At 46.7% G+C, this 20328-nt stretch overlaps 1 protein-coding gene across 1 annotated transcript in view; it reads left to right on the top strand.

The window, feature by feature from the left end:
- The window catches only part of LOC138527633 (galectin-8-like), a 159125-nt gene that overhangs the window by 33910 nt on the left and 104887 nt on the right, over window positions 1–20328 (top strand). Inside the window, exon 3 of the mRNA XM_069638971.1 lies at window positions 17597–17618. Coding sequence (XP_069495072.1) covers window positions 17597–17618 — 22 coding nt within the window. The remainder of the gene's footprint in view (window positions 1–17596; window positions 17619–20328) is intronic.

The following is a 20328-nucleotide window of genomic DNA, read 5'->3' as shown; positions in this document are numbered from 1 at the left end:
TGCCTTTAGATACAATGACCCTCAATTGAGATATAGGGCCTCATTACGAGGAGCGCGGTAAAAACAGGGTCATTACCAGCATGGAGGAACTAGCGGGTCCGTGCTTGTATGACGCTGCTAATAGCGGGTGATTACGAGTGTGCGAGCATGCGCAAACCCCCATGCCGGTAATGGCCATACCGGCATGCCGCTAAAGCCAATCCAACCTCCCGATAGCACCATCACGGGACCCGCCGATACCGCCTCCGGAAGTAACGTCATCGCGTCAGAACAGGAAATGCACCAGCGGCCATCTTTAAAAACACAATCCATTGCAATCCTCCCAAACCACCAGTTGTGTTCCGGAGTGACCAGTGCCAATCCCTACAACATGTCAAAGGCTACCAGGAAATCAACCCCCCGCCTGCGCAAAAAGCGTTTTTCAGACTAAGAACTGACCATGCTGGCGGACACTCTAGCTGCCCATGCTGAGGAGATCAACCAGCAAAACTTGAAAAAGGAGGTGCAGCAATGCAAAAGGGAGATCTGGGAGGAGGTAGCCTGCAAGGTCTCGGCAGTCGGCACCACCCCACGGATAGTCAAGGACTGTAGAAAAAGGTGGGATGACCTCCGCCTTAGGGTACGGAACATCCTGGCCAGCAATAGGAGGGAGGCCATGGCCACAGGCGGGGGTCCCCACTCACCCACAAAACTTACAAGCTGGGAGGAGACTTGCAGTAGCTTCATACAGATGGAGTCCATCGAGGGATTTGGGGAGATGGAGACGGGTGCTGCAACATCTGCAGATGCAGGTGAGTGACCCTGCAGATCCCTAGGGGAAACCATGACATAGCACAAGTGATGTGGAAGAGAGTCTAGGCAAGGCAATGCATGTCCCAATACACACATCAACATATCCTTGTCCAGATGGAGGCCCAAACCCTGCGACACTGAAATGCATGCAGGGTGCCAATCCCATTACCAACACACAGCCAACACACACGGACCGTGCCCATGTAATACATCACACAAAGCCCAATACAACGGCATGCCACCTACCATGCAGCATCCCTGCACTGAGACGTCACGGCGCATGCCAAAATGTCCCCTTCATACTACCCTGTGTGACACACCTGTAAGAAATGAATGCATGAATAATGAAATTCTCCACAGCACCATATGATGCATCGTGCATGTAACACCATCACTGATGCCCTGCATCTCTTCTACCCCCCCACCCCCCCAGGCACAGATTGAGAAGATGCCAGTGAGGAGACAGCCACAAGGGCATCCACGTCCCGGCACAAGATCACTCACACAGGCAAGACCACCTCCAGGGCAGCCTCGCAGGCCACACCGAAGCCCAGGGCAAGTGGCCAAGCCATGGCCACACATGAGGGCCCCACATCAACGCCTGACACCGGGAGCAAGGAGCTGGTAATACCAGCGGAAGTGTTAGGTGATCCTCTGCACACCAGGCCACGACACATCAGAACACTGCCCACATTCCCCCAACATCTCCTCCCAAGCTTCGAGGCTCAAGTGATTCGGTGAACCCACAGAACCGAAAACTCCGTACCAGTGTACGGGCTCGATTGCAACCCTTTCTGCATTGGCAACTGCCTTGGAGAACGTATAGCAGAAAGGGCGGACTTACGTCTTCACGCCAGTCACGTGATACACTACGGCGTTCCCCATGTGATCATGGTGGACGTCACATGATCCAGAGAAGTCACATGACCCAGGGGCGATCAGTATAAAGGTCTGAGAGACAGAACGCTCATTGCTTCTCAGCTGGCTTCGGACACTGTTTGGCGTTACAACTTGCTCCTTGTTACCTTGATCACGGAACTCTATCTCGGACTCCCTCGGACACCCCTTGGTACTTTTGCTTGGAACTGTTTACCTGTTGCCGGATATTTGGACTTCACCTCGACTTGTCGTTGGATCATCCCTTGGTACCTTGCTGATCTTCTACGCCTTTTCCCCACTGGGGATTCAAGTCAAGCCCTGACTCCCACAGGTGGCTACTCTTCATCCACGCTGAACCTGCGGTTCTACCATTCCAGGGATCGCCGCATCTAATGAGCCTCGAACCTCCCTACTAGGTCACCTGGGTCTCCATTACACCAGATAGGTAAGACACTTTAGTTACTTGTTTACCTCATTGTATTGTGCTTGCCTGGTACTTAACCTCATTCCCTCTTGACAGCAGCATCGGTGTTCCAAGAGGCTCCGTGGATCCGAGAAGACATCTCTCACCTGTGGCCTCAAGGGTCGTACAGCGGGTTTCTATTTAGTTCCCCTGTGCGTCACTTGGGGACGGAGGTCTCATCGGTCTACACGGCACTCAAGTCAGAACAGACTGAGAAGCCGTATAGTCGTGTCAGACAATGCAGGGATCCACGGATGAACCCATAGCTGCTTTGGTTCAGGCAATTACAATATTAAGGGCAGATATGGCCGCCGCAAACACTGTGATCCATCAAAGGTTAGATTCCATACAAAGTGTTCAACATTCCCTTCCTGCAGACCCTGAGTTTGGCGATACCGGCTCCTCCACTACACCCTCTCCCGTTACTGCTCCTGTAGTCCCAACTCCGATGATACTCCCAACCCCTTCCCCCTTAGCTGCTCCTGAACGCTATCAAGGGGATCCCAAGAAGTTCAGAACCTTTGTTAATCAGTGCAAGTTACATTTCCTATGCAGACCTTTGGCTTTTCCCACCACCACTGCTAAAGCGGCCTTCGCCCTTTCCCATTTGGCCGGAACAGCAGCTGCTTGGGCTAATCCCCTGTTAGAGAACAATAGCCCAGTTCTTTATGACTTTGATTTGTTGGTCCTAGAAATGGCCCGAGTATTCGATACCCGACACAAGGTACAGTCTAGGGATTTGGAGTTGTTGGAATTGACTCAGGGTAAAAGGTCTCTGATAGATTACATCACCCGATTCAATCAGCTAGTTGCGGAAACATCATGGCCAGAAAATAAGAGGGCGGTGGTTTTCTATAGGGGGTTGAGTAACACCATGAAAGATGCATTAGCAGTGATCCCTTCTATGCCTACTCAGTATCAGGAATTGGTTGATCTGGTCTTGCAGGTAGATGCACGACGATCGGAGCGTAGAGCTGAATTGGGGGCCTCTTCCTCTCCCACTCTTGTTGGCACTCCTGCTTCCAGTACCGAAGAACCTATGCAAGTGGGAGGGTTACGTAGTCCTATTACAACATCTGAGAGAGAACGTAGAAGGGTGGATAATGCATGCTTTTATTGTGGTACCGCTGGACACTTCGTGAAAGAGTGTCCTCGACGGCCCAGGAAGAGTCAGGTTTTTCGGACGGCTCGACCTTAGAACCGGAGAACAGGTCGAGTGTTCCGTCATCTTCTCCGGGTACCTCCCTTGCCTTTACTCGTGTTCAACCCATTTCTGTAAAGGCTACCCTATGTCCCTCTACAGGCCTTCTTCATGCAGTCAATCTCATTATTGATTCAGGTGCCACTGGTAATTACATAGATATTGATTTGGCCCATTCCCTCAACCTACCTTTAGTGGTGAAAACACGACCGGAACATGTCCAAGCCGTAGACGGCTCTGCACTGGTTTCTGGTCCTGTCAGACATCAAACCGCACCCCTCTTGTTAACCATACAAGAAGTACACACCGAAACCCTGAGTTTTGATTTGATCACCACACCCCAATTCGGCATCATCCTAGGGATTCCATGGTTACATGCACATAATCCATTGATCAATTGGCAGTCAGGTACTGTAGTCTTTGAGTCTGATATCTGTCAGAATTATTGTCTTCCGGTCCATCAAGCCCCTGACACACCTTCTCGGGCCTTGGGGGCCTTAGCCCAACTCACACTGACTGTCGACGATCCAGAGCTTGTGCATACACATACTGTTGGGGGGTTGGTATCTGGGATTCCGCCAGAATACAGAGAATTCGAATCAGTGTTCGACCGGGGCTCGTCTGAGGTACTCCCTCCACACAGACCATATGACTGCCCAATCGAACTGCTTCCCGATTCCAATATTCCTTCAGGCAGGATCTATTCTTTGTCCCCTTCGGAGGAACTGGCGTTGAAAGACTATGTACAGAACGCCCTACGATTAGGACACATCCGCCCCTCCACTTCACCCGCGGCAAGTCCTATCTTCTTTGTACCCAAGAAGGAGGGGGATTTACGCCCTTGTGTAGATTATCGGCGTCTTAACGCTATCACAAAAAAGGATAGGTATCCCATCCCGTTAATCACTCCACTTCTAGACCATTTAACACACGCTTCCGTTTTCACTAAGCTTGACCTACGCGGCGCATACAACTTAGTACGCGTCCGCGAGGGAGACGAGTGGAAGACCGCTTTCTGCACTCGGTATGGCTTGTACGAATATCTGGTCATGCCCTTTGGCCTATGTAACGCCCCGGCCACTTTCCAACGATTCATGAACGACATATTCAGGGATATACTGGATGTATATATGGTTGTGTACTTGGACGATATCCTAATCTTTTCTCGTGATCTTGATGAACACGTGAATCATGTCCGGGAAATATTGACCCGTTTGAGAGAACATTCCTTGTTTGCCAAACCTGAGAAATGTCAGTTCCATAAGACAACTGTTGAGTTTTTGGGTTTTCACATCACCCCTGGGGCGTTATCCATGAATGAATCTAAGGTCAAAGCAGTATTAGATTGGCCAGTACCTCGAACACTCAAATCCTTGCAGGCTTTTTTAGGGTTCGCCAACTTTTACAGACGTTTCATTTCTTCCTTTTCCACAATTGTAGCCCCGCTTACGGCCCTGACTAGTCCTCAGGTATCTTATCAATGGCAGAGAGAACAGCAGGAGGCTTTTGAGGCTTTGAAAACCGCCTTTACTACCGCACCGGTACTCCAACATCCAAATCCTGATCTTCCGTTCATAGTAGAGGCGGATGCCTCTTCCTTTGCCCTCGGTGCGGTATTATCACAAACATGTCCAAATACAGGCAAATTACATCCAGTTGCATATCATTCCCGTAAGTTTTCCAGTACTGAGTCTCATTATACCGTTACGGAGAAAGAACTCTTGGCTGTCATGGATGCTTTCCGTGTCTGGCGTCATCATCTTCTGGGGGCTAGGCATCCCATCACGGTATACTCCGATCATCGGAACCTACAGGATCTGGCTTCTTTGAAATGCATCAATAGCAGACAGGTCCGATGGCATCTTTTCTTTTCCGCCTTTGATTTCCATATCATGCACCGTCCTGGCACTTCACATGGGAAGGCGGATGCCTTGTCACGTTCTCCGGGAGGGGTCCAGTTGCCTACATTCCCCGACACTGTTCTCGGTAAGAGCCATGTGATTTGTCTCTGTACACCCTCATTGTCACTATTAGATTCGGTCCGGTCCTGGACTAGCAATCATTCTGACCAGTTACGAGAATGGGATCCTGTATATTCTGATGGTTTACCTTTCGTACATGAACGCCTGTTTCTTCCTACACCTGATACACGTAATCTAGCCCTTGAGTGGTCTCATGACGCTCCCTTTAATGCCCATCCCGGACAAGAGCGCACTTTAGATCTTCTCAAGCGTTGGTGTTGGTGGCCTTCTATGAAGCGCGATGTGGAGTGTTATGTCAGATCTTGTGCGGTATGTGCTCAGGCTAAACATCAAAGGGGTCGACCGGTTGGATTGTTGCTTCCACTTCCGGTACCTCCCAGGCCCTGGCATACGTTAACAATGGATTTCGTTACCGATCTCCCCAAGTCAAAAGGCTTTGACACCGTCTGGGTAGTGGTGGACACGTTCACTAAAATGGCCCGTTTTGTTCCTTGTAGGGGTATCCCTTCGGCCCCTGTCTTGGCGGACTTGTTTTTTGAACATGTGTTTATGCTATTCGGCCTCCCTTCGGTCATTGTTTCCGATCGAGGTTCACAGTTCACCTCTCGGTTTTGGAGGTCCTTGACGAAACTATTGGGCATTGATACGAGGTATTCTTCGGCCTATCATCCGGAGACCGATGGTCAGACCGAAAGGACGAATCAATCGATGGAACAATACCTTCGTTGCCTCATAGTGCAACATCAGTCCTCTTGGTTGGCCGTTTTGCGGCTTGCGGAGTTCGCGTATAACAACGCGGCGCATTCAGCTACTGGTTATTCTCCTTTTTACGCCCTCTATGGTCAACATCCCAAGGTTTTGCCGGTCCCTGATGCCTCTGGTTCTTTGAATCCTGCGGCCACGACATGTCTTAGGGATCTTTCTGCTATTCATGCGAGTACAGTGGTTCATCTCACTGAAGCAAAGGCCTCTATGAAGGCCCGTGTGGATGGCAAGCGTCGTGCTGCTCCCCCTCTGGTGGTGGGTTCTAGGGTCTGGTTATCTTCCCGACATCTTCGCCTAGTGGGTTGCCGGAAGTTGCTGCCTCGCTTTGTCGGGCCGTATGTGATCTCACAGGTTGTTAATCCGGTGGCTTTCCGTCTAGTACTCCCCAGCTCTTGGCGTATCCATCCTGTGTTTCATGTCTCCCTCCTCAAACCCTGTCCTGACTCAGTCCGTCTTCGTACCCCTGTTGCGCCGGTGTCCTTGACCTCTCCTGATGTTTTTGAGGTGTCGGCCATTTTGGGTTCTAGGTGGTTTAGGGGTAGGCTCCAGTATCTGGTGGATTGGACGGGTTACGGCCCGGAGGAGCGTTCGTGGGTTTCCGCATCTGATTTGAACGCCCCGCGGTTGGTAGCCCGCTTCCATAGGGATCATCCGTCCTGCCCACGGGGTCGTGGGCCGTTGGGGGGGGGCTATGTTAGGCGATCCTCTGCACACCAGGCCACGACACATCAGAACACTGCCCACATTCCCCCAACATCTCCTCCCAAGCTTCGAGGCTCAAGTGATTCGGTGAACCCACAGAACCGAAAACTCCGTACCAGTGTACGGGCTCGATTGCAACCCTTTCTGCATTGGCAACTGCCTTGGAGAACGTATAGCAGAAAGGGCGGACTTACGTCTTCACGCCAGTCACGTGATACACTACGGCGTTCCCCATGTGATCATGGTGGACGTCACATGATCCAGAGAAGTCACATGACCCAGGGGCGATCAGTATAAAGGTCTGAGAGACAGAACGCTCATTGCTTCTCAGCTGGCTTCGGACACTGTTTGGCGTTACAACTTGCTCCTTGTTACCTTGATCACGGAACTCTATCTCGGACTCCCTCGGATACCCCTTGGTACTTTTGCTTGGAACTGTTTACCTGTTGCCGGATATTTGGACTTCACCTCGACTTGTCGTTGGATCATCCCTTGGTACCTTGCTGATCTTCTACGCCTTTTCCCCACTGGGGATTCAAGTCAAGCCCTGACTCCCACAGGTGGCTACTCTTCATCCACGCTGAACCTGCGGTTCTACCATTCCAGGGATCGCCGCATCTAATGAGCCTCGAACCTCCCTACTAGGTCACCTGGGTCTCCATTACACCAGATAGGTAAGACACTTTAGTTACTTGTTTACCTCATTGTATTGTGCTTGCCTGGTACTTAACCTCATTCCCTCTTGACAGCAGCATCGGTGTTCCAAGAGGCTCCGTGGATCCGAGAAGACATCTCTCACCTGTGGCCTCAAGGGTCGTACAGCGGGTTTCTATTTAGTTCCCCTGTGCGTCACTTGGGGACGGAGGTCTCATCGGTCTACACGACACTCAAGTCAGAACAGGAAGTTGAGGCCAGTGTCCCACTGAGCAACATAGAAACTGCAGTGGAGGAGTATGTGGACGAGGATGGACTCACCCATGTGGCATGTCCACACTCCCCAAGCCCCGTGTCCACCCCCCAACCTCACACTCAGCCCTCACCCACCAGCAGCGCGGATCCACTGCTACACGATTCTGACCTCAGCAGCATCCCTGAGGACAGCACTGCCAATGCAGGCCCAGTTGCAGCACCCTCTACCACTGCTGTTCCCACCACCAACCTTGAGGCACGGTTAGCGAGGGTGGAGGCCAGACAGGACTCAATGTTGGACCTTCTCAATCAATATGTTGCGGATGGGGAGGACACGAGGCGTGAGATTGCCCAGGCCATAGCGGCGAACACAGCCGCCGTCAATGCCTCTGCATTGATGATGCAAGACAGTCTGGGGGCCATCACGCAGGTCCTCACCTCTATCCTGCTGCACATTCAGCAGCCACAACCCGCACCAGCCGTGCAAATCACCACGGCTTCCACCCCATCCACCACACCTGCTTCCTCTGCACCCACTTCCTCTGCACCCTCCAGCCCTGTGCGTCCAACAAGACGGAGTGTGAGGCACTCAGAAATGCTGCCCCCGGACAACAAGAAATCCAGGAAATAGTGGGGGGACAACAATGGGAGTGGGTCAGATGGTGTCGGTGGTGTATGGGTGTATTAGGGGGATTTCATTGGGGGGTATGGGGAATTCATTGGTGGGTGTTGGGAGTTCATTGGGGGTATGGGGATTTCATTGGGGGGTTTTCGGAGTTCATTGGGGGTTTGGGGATTTCATTGGGGGGTTTTGGGAGTTCATTGGGGGTATGGGGAGTTTTGGTGTTGTGGGGGGTTTGCACATTCCTGTAGTTGATATCAATACACCCCTTGTGTGAAAAATCATTCAATGCCTGGACATTGTTCATTTTGTGTGTATCCATTGAATTTATTACAGTGCACAGTGCCCAACTCCCCACATTCCCTGTGTGCATGTCCACATGTACCCAGTGTACAATGTGTCACTGACACATATCTATCGACGTCCCTGTGGGTCAGAAGTTTTCATCAATCAGTGATTGGCGCACTGCACGGCCATCTTGTGCATCACGTACTGGCAGGGGTGCTGCTTCTCCTCTGTCTTCATCCTCATCATCCTCACCCAGTGCAATGTCAGGTGGCAGTGGTACATTTCTCTGGACGCACATGTTGTGCAGCATGACACAGGCAATGGTGATCTTTGCCACCTTCTCAGGCCTATAAAGGAGTGCTCCACCAGACCTGCTTAGGCAGCGGAACCGCGACTTCAACAGGCCAAAGGTCTGCTCAATCACAACACAGGTACGGGTATGTACCCGATTGTACTCCTCCTCATGGCTGCTGTGCGGGTTAGGCACAGGGGTAAGTAGCCACGGCTTCAAGGGATATCCTCCATCACCTGCAAGTGAATACAAATAGGTCTATGTGAGTCACTCTGAGCTGCCACCTTCAAGATTCACAGCCATGGACGCAGCTATTTGCTGTCGACATGCACATGTCCCTGTACGTATGCACAAATATTATTTAGATGCATTGTATACTGCAATACGGTGTGGTAGTCTGGATGGCGTTGTACGGATGATGCATGGTGAATTCTTGCATGCTGATGCCGATGTACTGTGGTTTCACGACGATGTTTTGCCTCACATTTTTGCTGTGCATACTACACTGTGCATGGTCACACTAGCCACATTGGCATAGTTGTAATCATGTTTAGTCATGCATTGCTTGGCATACCCATGGTGGCCAGGTTGTCCGTCTTACATGTTGTCATTGATATACAGCATTGGTCCAATGTGTGCCAGTGATGTCTCATGTTCGGGTTGGGAGGTTTCAGGTCAGGAGTGTTTAGCTCGGCATGCATTCTCCACTCACTGCCCATTCCCACCCAGGTGGAGTATGCATCCCCCCCATTCCCACCCAGGTGGAGTATGCATCTCCCCCCATTCCCACCCAGGTGGAGTATGCATCCCAACACATCACAACCCCAAAGCACTGCCATGGGCCTATCAGGCAATTCACCAAGCAGCCAGGCACGTCGTCCAGCATGTTGCTCCATGTGACAGGGTAGCGTGGAGTTATCCAGCACCATGGCATCATGTGTGTCGATCCGGGAAATCGGGCGCAGCAATGTGTGATGATCTTGCTGGAGTCACATACCATCTGCACATTGATGGAGTGGTATTGCTTGTGATTGTGGTACAGCGCCTCTACGGCATGGGGGACTACCAATTCTACATGGGTGCAGTCGAGGGTACCAACACAATTGGGCATGCCTGTCAGTGCATGGAAGCCTACTTTGGTGTCGGCTATCTCCTGGGCAGTCTGTTGTAGGGATATGTGGGTGCTAGCATGCTTCAGGAGGGCATCCAGCACTTGGGTCAGCATGCGTGAAAATAGTGATTGTGAAATGCCATGCAGCTGGCCCACTGTGTGCTGGTAGGTGCCTGTGGCCAGGAAGTGGAGCACAGACACCACCTTTAGTAGCAGGGGATGGCAGTGCGTATTTCTATGAGGCTGACGATGTCGTTGTGTATCATGTCCACTGTGGTGGTGATGGTGTCCCGGTCCAAACGGTACAGGGTGTGGATCTGCTCAAGGGTTAGATTGAATGGACTGGTCTGATGCGAGGGATTGGTGGCTGCCTACGAGGTACTTCTGGCTGCACTGATGGTAATTGCTGGCCCTGTCTCAACTTCCTTCTCTTCCTGCATCTCCTCTGTGCTGGCTGTTGCTGTGGTTGTCGTTGTTGTTGTAGTTGCTGTTGTTGCTGTAGTTGTAGCAGTATAGGCATGTCCTCCAGCACCATTATTGCAACAGCTAGTGGTATCATTTTGGTGTAGGAATGGGTGTGGTGTGTGGGTGTACTCCTTTTAAACTGGGACAGGCTCCATTGACTCCACCTGTGGTGATTGTGTGCACCTGTGGCAGTTGCCTTGATTGCAGATTGCTGTTTACGGGTGGTCCGCGATGCCTGTATGGCCGCCATTGTGGAGGCCCTAATTACTGCCTTCGGGATGCCGGTAATTGCATGCCCGCATGAGTTGTGATGTCCTCCTATTACCGGCATCCCGGTATTTACTCCGCGAAGGGGCACGTGTATGTGCATGCCGGTATGAAGGGGCACGGTACGGGTGGTGACCGTATTGGCGGGATGTCGGGTCGTAATGCCCCGGACCTGTTAACAATGCCGGTATTACCATTCCGCCTTCCTTTTTTCATTACCTCCATTCTCGTAATGAGGCCCATAGTGAGCAAAAGATTTAAAATTAAAGAACGGTTTAACGGTTGGCTTTCTTGTGTAGCAAACAAATCAACTATATATAGGACTAAAGGATCCAGTGAGCAACTGGGGTCATGTAATACTGTCCTATCAGCCTCATTTCAGCCAGCGCGCGAGTCCTTTTATTCATTGCACTCCGATAGAGCCGCTGTTTCTTGTATACATTTATGGTCTTGAGCTAAGCTGAGACAGATTGCCCCATCATTTGCTGCATCGAGAGATCACAGTTGTCCAATGGGCCATCACCCTCCGTCATTGAAGTAGCTTCTGATCTGGATTTCAAGATCCAGTTATCTCGGATGTTGGGAGCAGTTTTATTTCTGCATCCTCTTTTATTCCGCTTTCTTTTTGGCCCGTTGTTTTCCTGCAACATGTCTGTGCTTTCAATCATGGATTATTGCTCGTTAACTACATCACGTGTGCTGGCAACAGCTGCTTTGTTTGAATTCTCCCCACCCAGTGTAGCTTTTGTACAGTTACCTTGTTTCTTTAGTTTCTTGTGACCATGTGCCTTTTTAGTGCAATAATATATAACTTTATTGATTTGTCCACAATAGAAGATATTGGACTGGTGATGACTAATGGCAGGAGAGGGGGGGATTCTGCACACTTAACTGCAAGTCGGTGGTTGGTAAAGGATTATCTTTGACAATCAATCGCCTCCGGATAACACAACTCCACCTCTCCATCATTGTTTTTTCCATCTTGGATTATTAATATATCGTATTGCGAGTTGTCCTCTATAAAACTTGATTGAATGTGCGATGGATAAGAATAGCGCATTGCAATAGAATCCTCAATGCGCTTTAGAACTTTGTGGGATTGTTTCTGCTATGGCTGAATTTCCTCAAATGTTGCCAGTATGGCTTTCATTATAATATGTTGATGACTCTCGCTATGTGATACCAAACTGTCCGGTTCAGAGCTTTCAGTGTCAGATGGTAAAATCTGCCAATGCCTCCAGGTTAGGTGTCGCGGATAAGCCTGAGTTAGTTCCGTTTAGTGTGTCGGTAAGCAAGTTTGTGACCGTAACGCTGGCTAGGATATTGTTCACTTCACATTGTAAATTATAGCAAATTTGTAATATTGAGTTATTGTTAATTGGTGAGGGAATGTGTAATGTGGTCTCAGCTGGTCCCCTATTTCAAATAATAGCATTTTCTGCTTCTGTAATAGTTTTATATACTATTATTTTGACGACCGATGAGGGAAGAAAGCTATTATTTTTGCTTGTGTGAGGGCAGTATTCCAAGTGTTTGTGGCAATATCCAAATCCAAAGCTTCAATAATAGAGCCAGAATTAACCATCCCTTCAGAGTGCCGATTTGCTTGCCCCTTACTTTGAAGGTTATATGGCATGTTGTTCAAAGGGGTAGCAATATAGTTAGTGTATAGCTTATGGCAATCTCCCTCCTACCTTATTAATCTTGCAGCAGAAGAATGATTGCCTTCATGGCTATTGCATGAATCACACCGCCAACTACACTTTAGTCGCACTTGAAGGCGCACACGCTACATGCAGCACTCCGGTTTGCATGTTTGTTGTAGTTGGTAATAACTCTTTTTCATGCTGATCTAACCTAAAGCTGGTCTTCGTCCCGCAACCATCTCTTTTCCCCCACACCAAATCCCCCGTACCATCGTGTGTCTGAAATATCAGTAAAATGTTGGGACTGACTAAATAATAAAAAGAAAGTTCAAACCCGCATAATATTCCAAGCCATACAAGTTAAAAGTTCTCACATTTGTAGACTTGTGTCTTGACCTTTGCTTTGTTCATAAGCCTCACTGCTTACTCTCTCGCTCCACTTCAGTAGAACTATAATTCCTGTATTCTTCTTCTGCTTTCCACACCTCCATTCCCTGCACACATCTCACCCCATGTACCCTAGCGCCACTGCATCCCCTTTCATCTTCAATTTGTTTTGTTAACTTAGTGTATAAATGTATCAATGGTCTTTACATTTCTTTCTTATACTTCCTCCCTTGTTGAACTCTTACCCTCTCGTTTTTCTTCATATTTCTTTGCATCCTGTTTCATCCCCCGGTGGACCTTCCTACTTCCAATCTTTCAAATGTAATGCTCTAAAATTCTGAACTCCTTAATTGCTTCACTATGCAGTTGATTCCCACTCTTTCAAGCTAAAGTGTCATACTTTAAAAGCAACCTTTCTGGCAGTTTTTCCTGGCAAATTACTTCTGCAAAATGGTCTAAAGTTACACCATTTGAATAAGAAAGTGTATCGTCATTTCAATTGCCCGTTATGTTTGCTCTGTAGAGAGTTATGGTGAAATCAATTCATAATTAAAGTGAATGGAATTAAGTTGGCCTCAACCTCATCCAGTGGTTGGTCCGGGTGCCAGGTGGATGTGGTTTTTGGTCTGCTCGTTGTGCAGTATTCTTCTCACTATTGTAGCTCCTCCTGAGCTCAAGAAATCAACTTGTGCAATAGAACAAATAAAGAAGTGCCCTCACTCACACTTTGAAAAAGGAGTGCCACTATTCTTAGAATCTCAGCACAGGCAATGTGGGCCAGAAAGCTGTAAGGCTCTTGCCATTACCACTCAGAATATGGAACCAAACTATACCCGGTGATATTATGGGTTGATGTATGCCTTCCCAGTTTCCAACCTCTGGCTCAATAGCCCAAAGCGCATAGAATCCTCTCTTTTTCAGAACTTGATCATCTGTTCTTGGAAAACTAGGGGATTTGCGCACCTCTTTGCGGAAGGGGAACTGGTTATCGAGAAATATGACATATTGTGCCTTCAGGAGACTTGACTGAAGAAGGAACCATCCTTGGAGGGCTACGAAGTATTTCTGAACCCCGCCGTTAAAGGGAACCTTGGTCGACCTATGGCAGGACTAATCACAGCGTGTAAAAGAACTAACGGCTGGACTAAGCTCTCTGTACAGAATCCATCACCATTGATTCAACTCGTGCTGTTGGTAAAAAGGTATAACCAATACAACTGGTACTTCTTGGTAGGTAATGTCTACTGGAACCCTGCATCCCCATTTGCAGTACATTTCTCAGATACTGTTATGAATTACATCGATGAGACCAGAATTACTTACAACAACATTGATGTTCTGGTATGTGAGGACTTGAACATTGAATGCTTTAATTCCAGGAGTTAACTGATAATTAATCACCAAGAGCAGCCACTTCAAAGCTATTAAGGGGTATTAGTTGGGGAGAAGATCTAGAAAAAAGAAACATAAACCTGACGAATGGCAATATAAGGGGGTGACATCCCACCTAAAGCAACTTGGAAAAGAGGACCTTATACAAAACTCCTTGACTATATTTTTGCTTCGGAGACCCTCTCGGGTCAGATGAGTCACTTGGAAGTGATATTGTGTGATAACAGCGACCACAACTTGTTAGAGATGGTGGGAAGCCACTACAAATATGTTGGTAGGCAGGTTTCTCATTCACACAAGACTACCAATATTGAGGTCACACACGGCCTTAATCGGTTGAGAATCTCGTCTACTGCTCTCAGTAAACTAACCAGGTCCCTGTTTAATGGCAAAAGCAGGGATGCCTCTGGTAAAATTATACCACCGCTCTAATACCCACTGGCTTTGGAAATCTTTCAGGCCAAAGAAGGAAAAAGCTTGAAAAGTGTGTTCATAAGGAAACATGTCTACAACAAGGACATAAATGAAAAGAAAAAGTCTATTAAAAAACTAACTGTGCAAATCAGAAAAGGAATGCTTCCCGACGTAAGAGAAAAGATAAGAAAAGAGAAACAGTCACTCAAAAACTGGTTGAAAATGCATCAACAGCAGCTTTTGCAAGCTGATGGGGAGAGAATGCTAGGTCTGATGGCCAACAAAAACACGGTCGAGATCTGGAAATTGCTGAACTCTTCAACTGTTCCACAAGATCCAATCCTTGAAAACTCAATATCGACATCTACATGGGAGAAATACTTTGCGGATTTATTCTCCAACAAGACACGGGAAGGACATGAAAAGGTTACACTCTCAAATTTACCATGGACCTTCGAATTCGACAGGGAGGAGATACTCTCCCTAATAAAAAAAAGCAAGCCCATCAAGGGCGGCGGACCCAGATGGCTTAACAAACGCCATTTTGAAGCAACATCCGGAGCACTGGGCGGATTTCATGCTGTCTCTGTTCCAGGAAAATAAAATGACAAAGAAAATACCAACTTCTTGGACCAAGTCAATTGTGGTCCTGATTTATAAAAAGGGCGATAGGTCTGACCCTGCCAACTACAGACCTATCACCCTTTTGGACGTGGTATGAAAATAGTTCTCAGCAATACTCCTGAAACATCTTAACGTATGGTCTCAGCAAACACAACATCAAGATTGTTGGCAGTCCGGCTTCAAAACAGGGACAGGAACGGCTCTAACCCTTTTCCTGATAAATTTGTTAAAATGCAGGGCAAAAGTTACTAAGCAAAACCAGGCATACGTAGCATCAATAGACTTGGCCCATGCATTTGATTCAATGAATAGAAAAACTCTTTGGGAAGAATTGACAAAGTGGGGCTGTCCGACAGATCTGAGAGAAGCCCTGCACTCTGGAACAACACTAAGAATACGGTTGGACAGGGCAGAAACTCTGTCGAGAGAAATTGGAACATCATCAGGGATAAAACAAGGCTGTAGACTAGCACCAGCCATATTCAACCTTTACATATCCGACATTGAGGAGGCATTTGAGGACATGAGATGCTTCTGCCCAAGGATCGCAGGTAATCCAGTAGGAAGACTACTCTATGCTGATGACCTTTTAATTGTGGATCAAACGGAAGTAGGACTGCAGAGACAGTTGAATGCTTTGTCCAAATATGTGGACGCTAACTCACTAACCATCAACCCAAAGAAGTCTAAAATTCTGGTTATAGGAGATGTAAACGGAACTCACAGAACTAGGAGAAGCTGGAGCCTGCAAGGTGTAAAAATACCAGAGGTTTCATCAATGCAGTATTTAGGGCTAACTGTGAACACTAGTATGGTAGACTCTTATGGGGGAATGGCCGTGAAGTCAAAAGCTAAGAATCTAGAAACTCATGCTAGAATAATGAATCGCAAATACAGCAAATTTACCCTATTACCAGTTATCAGCTTTTACAAACTGAAGGTGACTCCCATACTGATTTATGGCTCTGAAACCCAAATACAACTTGCAGGCTCTTTGTGGCGCCAGGTTGAGGGAGCATTTTGGCGACGTGTTTTGAACATGTCAACTTCTCTCCCGGTTGAAGTGTTCAGGAGAGAAATGGGTATGGTGTCACTGTACTCCATTATGGTGTGGAGATTACTCTCACTGTTGAGGAAATGTTTACAACCTCCAGGCAAAGGTGGGTATGAAGTCTTATACAAGGCCATGTTCTCAAACAGTGAAAAGTCCCTAACTGAATGGAGGAGTACATGTGTGAAGATACTAAAAAGCTTAGCGTTAAGCGAAGAGCTCCTACTTGAAAATCCTGACCACGTCAAGAAGAAACCTTACGACCAGGACTGGGTAGATGAAGGTGAACGGATTAGAACCATGAAAAGTGGTGGAGGGATAACAAAAGACAATAGGAAACGTGGTCAAGTTCCAAGATACTTGACAAAGTTTCCCTCTCCCACCTTGAGACAAGACTTCATGAGGTTTCGCTTTAACCTGTATCCAACAAAACAGGTCCTCGAGAGATGTAAATCAGCCTCAATGCGAAATTACACGTGCCGGCTTTGCAAGGGAATGGCTGATACTCTTGAACACTTAACTACAGAATGTGAATCACTGAAAGATTTAAGAACGACATATTTGGGGCCTCTGTTTCAAACTTCAACAATAACATTCCCTAATTCACTTTGGGCTAACTTTTGTCAAGGGAGGAGAACTACAGAGATTCTAGCTTTGTTGGCCTTCGTAAAAAAAATCTTCAAGAGACTAGTGGTGGAAGAAGACGAAAAGGAAGAGACTCATTGAAATGACATGGAAAACTGTTGGAAATTGAGAGCTCTACTGAACACGTTGGAAAGCCTTTTTACTAGTCTTTTTTTTATTCATCTTTTTATCATGGTTGTAATTTAATGGAAATGTGTGTTTTTTTGTGAATAGCATAAAAAAAGTTTACATGTAAACTAAAGATATGCTAATAAAAAAAATAAAAAAAATATCCTGCCTCCTGGGGGAATTTAAGCCTGAAAGCTGTAAGGCTCTTGCCATTAATACTCAGAATATGGAACCAAACTATGCCCAATGCGATTATGGGGTGATATATGCCTTCCCAGTTTCCACTGTCTGGCTCATTATCCTGCATCCTGGGGTAATGTAGGCCAGGAAGCTGTAAGGCACTTGCCATTACCACTCAGAATATGCAACCAAACTGTGCATAGTGCTGTTATGGGGTGATGTATTCCTTCCCAGTTTCCACTGTCTGGCCCACTATCCTGCTCCCTTCTCCCATATTGAGAAAGAAAATCCCACCCAACCTCTGCACCCAATCAAATCACAAATAACAACATTCATGTACAAAATGGTTATTGCAGTGGGAAAAGTGACTCTTGATCACCTGATATTTTTCTATTTTTCCCTCGGTTTTAGGTCTTCAGAGGATCCTAACTTTGTAAGTTTTGCATGTACACTATTTCAAGTTCCTTATTGTGATTAATGTAACTATCTGCCTGCTTACATCTTTTTCTTTAATTAATGTAAAGCCTTTGGTGATTAGATTATTATGCTTAAAATGTCCAGGAAACTTCCTGTCCCAAGGGAATAGTATGCAAAGTTTGCTCATAATGTTTAAATGCTATGTTATATTGGACCATGTATCTGAAAATAAAATCTAACAAGAACAACAGAGGTGGAATCTTCAGTGCAGAGCGCAGTCTTGAGGCATCCACCCCTTCCCCACATGGGTTCCAATCTAGGGAACACATGCTCTTTCCAAACACATGGGGGGCAATTCAGATCAGCTCTCAGATCTACTTTCACTTTTTAGGTCTAATTTGCACATCAGTGAAATCTCCCCATTTCAAATAGGAAAGCAGAGGTGCCAATCTCAGTTCCCAGCAGCTTTGTGAATCAGCCCAATGGACTGGGCTGTGTGTTTCTATATCTCTGAGGAGGAAACTTTCTTGATCCTCATTATGAGTTTGGTGGTATTTCGGTGTTAAATCCGCCAAAAGGAATTACAGTTACCGTCACTTGGGCCGGTGGATTTACAGCACGATTGCAAGCGGTAATAGGGCGGTGTAGTCCATAGGACTCAATGGGGATTTCAGCGGAATTACCCCCGGTTGTAATTCCGACAGTAATAATTCTGCCGAATTTGCTGATTTGTGGCATTAAAGTGGCACGTTTCCCTTCAGCTTTTTGCTGGGGGAAAATCCTCCACCTCACTGCTAAACCTGTAGGACATCAGTGCGGTAATGCAGTGCTAATGGAATTACTGCCACGTTACTGCCATGTTTTACCACACCGCCTTACTTGTAAAGGGGCCCCTTATGCTTTAACCCTTATAATATCAGGTTGTTTGTGCATCCTGATGCTGGTATTACATATATATGTACCTTCGCAGAAACTCTAATTTCTGCGATTACATGTCAGACCCTCCTCTCCCCTTCCCTCGAGGATGACATTTTCACTCTCTGCAATACAGTTTCCCCCTCTCCTCCTGTGTTAATGCTTCTGCAAGACCACAGCTCGTCTCCCAAATCCAAAATGCCATGAAAGGTCACATGGTCATTCTGACTGATTTCCAATTAGATTCACAGGGGTCTCATTATGTGTTTGGGTAGTAGTGGTAAAAAACTGGTGGTAATATTAGTACAGCCTGATAATGCATGGCAGTTTAATCGCACACAAGATTGCAGTAATGGTCTCAGCATTGTTAATATTGTCAGTAATATTGACTTTCTTCAATAAATATTCGGTGGGATTTAAGATTCAGTAGTAGTAATCTCATAAGTCGGAGAGTGGCCGCTGTTAACACAGGTAGAAGTGGTAATTCCATCTGGTGGTCTTCAGAAGACTAGAGCGCTAACCTAGCTCACCAAATGTGTGGTAATGTTTCCTGAGCTGTTGGCAATGCAGGGAAGTTAGCCATAAACATGAAACAATAAACTGCAGTGTAAATCAAGGTTCAATCTAAGGTTCAATCATCGGGGCGTCATATAGAAGTATTCCGAAACTCAGTCATCAATGATTTAAAGAATGTATGATGCATTGATAATCTTTAGAGAAAAAATAGGGCTATCCTAGCTGAGGTGCGTAATCTCCAAGATTGTATCATGAAACCCTCTAACAAGCGTAGAAATTTTGTCATCATGATCAAGAAGGACTATATCCAAGAGGCTAATAGACAACTGAATGACTCAACCTGTTATGTGAAACTAGCATCCAATCATATATGGCATTTGGAAATTAAGCTACAAGTTTCTTTATGATTGCCGAACTGTAAGTCTGTTGAAGGAGGAGGACTGTAGATTTCTTTTTCTTAAACATTCCACCATACCTACCCAATACTTCTTCCCCAAACTGCATAAAGTACCATCAAGCCTCTAGGAAGACCCATGATCACAAAGGTAGGATCTTTCTTTGAGAATATGTTCAAATACATTGATGAAGCCTTGTTTCCATTTGTATCCACCCTAGCCTCTTATTTAAAAGACATTAAAGATTTTCTTCAGAAGATTGATGACATTCCCATGGTGTCAGAATATGTTCTAGCCACGTTGGACGTAGTGTCCTTATACACATCCATCCAACATGATGTTGGCAAATACGCATGTGAATATTTTCTCAAGACATGCTTCTGAAATTATCTATGTCACACTGAAATGATTGTCAGTGATCGATATACGTAGGAACTGTTCATCCCTAGGTGCATTTGACAAAGAGAGCTGAATTACTGCTTGAGGTTTTTATCAACAAGCCGATCACAAAAGAGTCATTGAACAAGCATATATTAAGGCCCGCTCGAGCAATAGGGGTTTTTCTGCCAGTGGATGATGATGTTCAAAGACAGGGTCAGTCCGAGGATGATGCCATTAAACTTATCCTTACATTTGGAACCCATGACAAAAGTATTAGGGAAGTTCTACGTCATTGAAAATGTCTCAAACTTGATAAAAATCTAAATCCCATCCTTGGTACTATGATATGGCATTTTTATGGCATTTCTAACGCGCCGATACACAAGTGTTTCAAGCCCTGCTATTAGATTCTGTAAATCCATCTCCTTCAAAGATACTCGCAAGTTTTATGGAGTGGGAAGAATCAACTGTCTAGTGGGTGACTCATTGAATCTGGAAAGAATTTTCATAAGTGTACCA

This window comes from Ambystoma mexicanum, chromosome 14 (assembly GCF_040938575.1).
Source record: "Ambystoma mexicanum isolate Mex_15411 chromosome 14, UKY_AmexF1_1, whole genome shotgun sequence".
Classification (NCBI taxonomy): domain Eukaryota; kingdom Metazoa; phylum Chordata; class Amphibia; order Caudata; family Ambystomatidae; genus Ambystoma; species Ambystoma mexicanum.
Note: the sequence above shows the minus strand (reverse complement) of the source record. Positions and strands in the feature narration are given on the sequence as shown.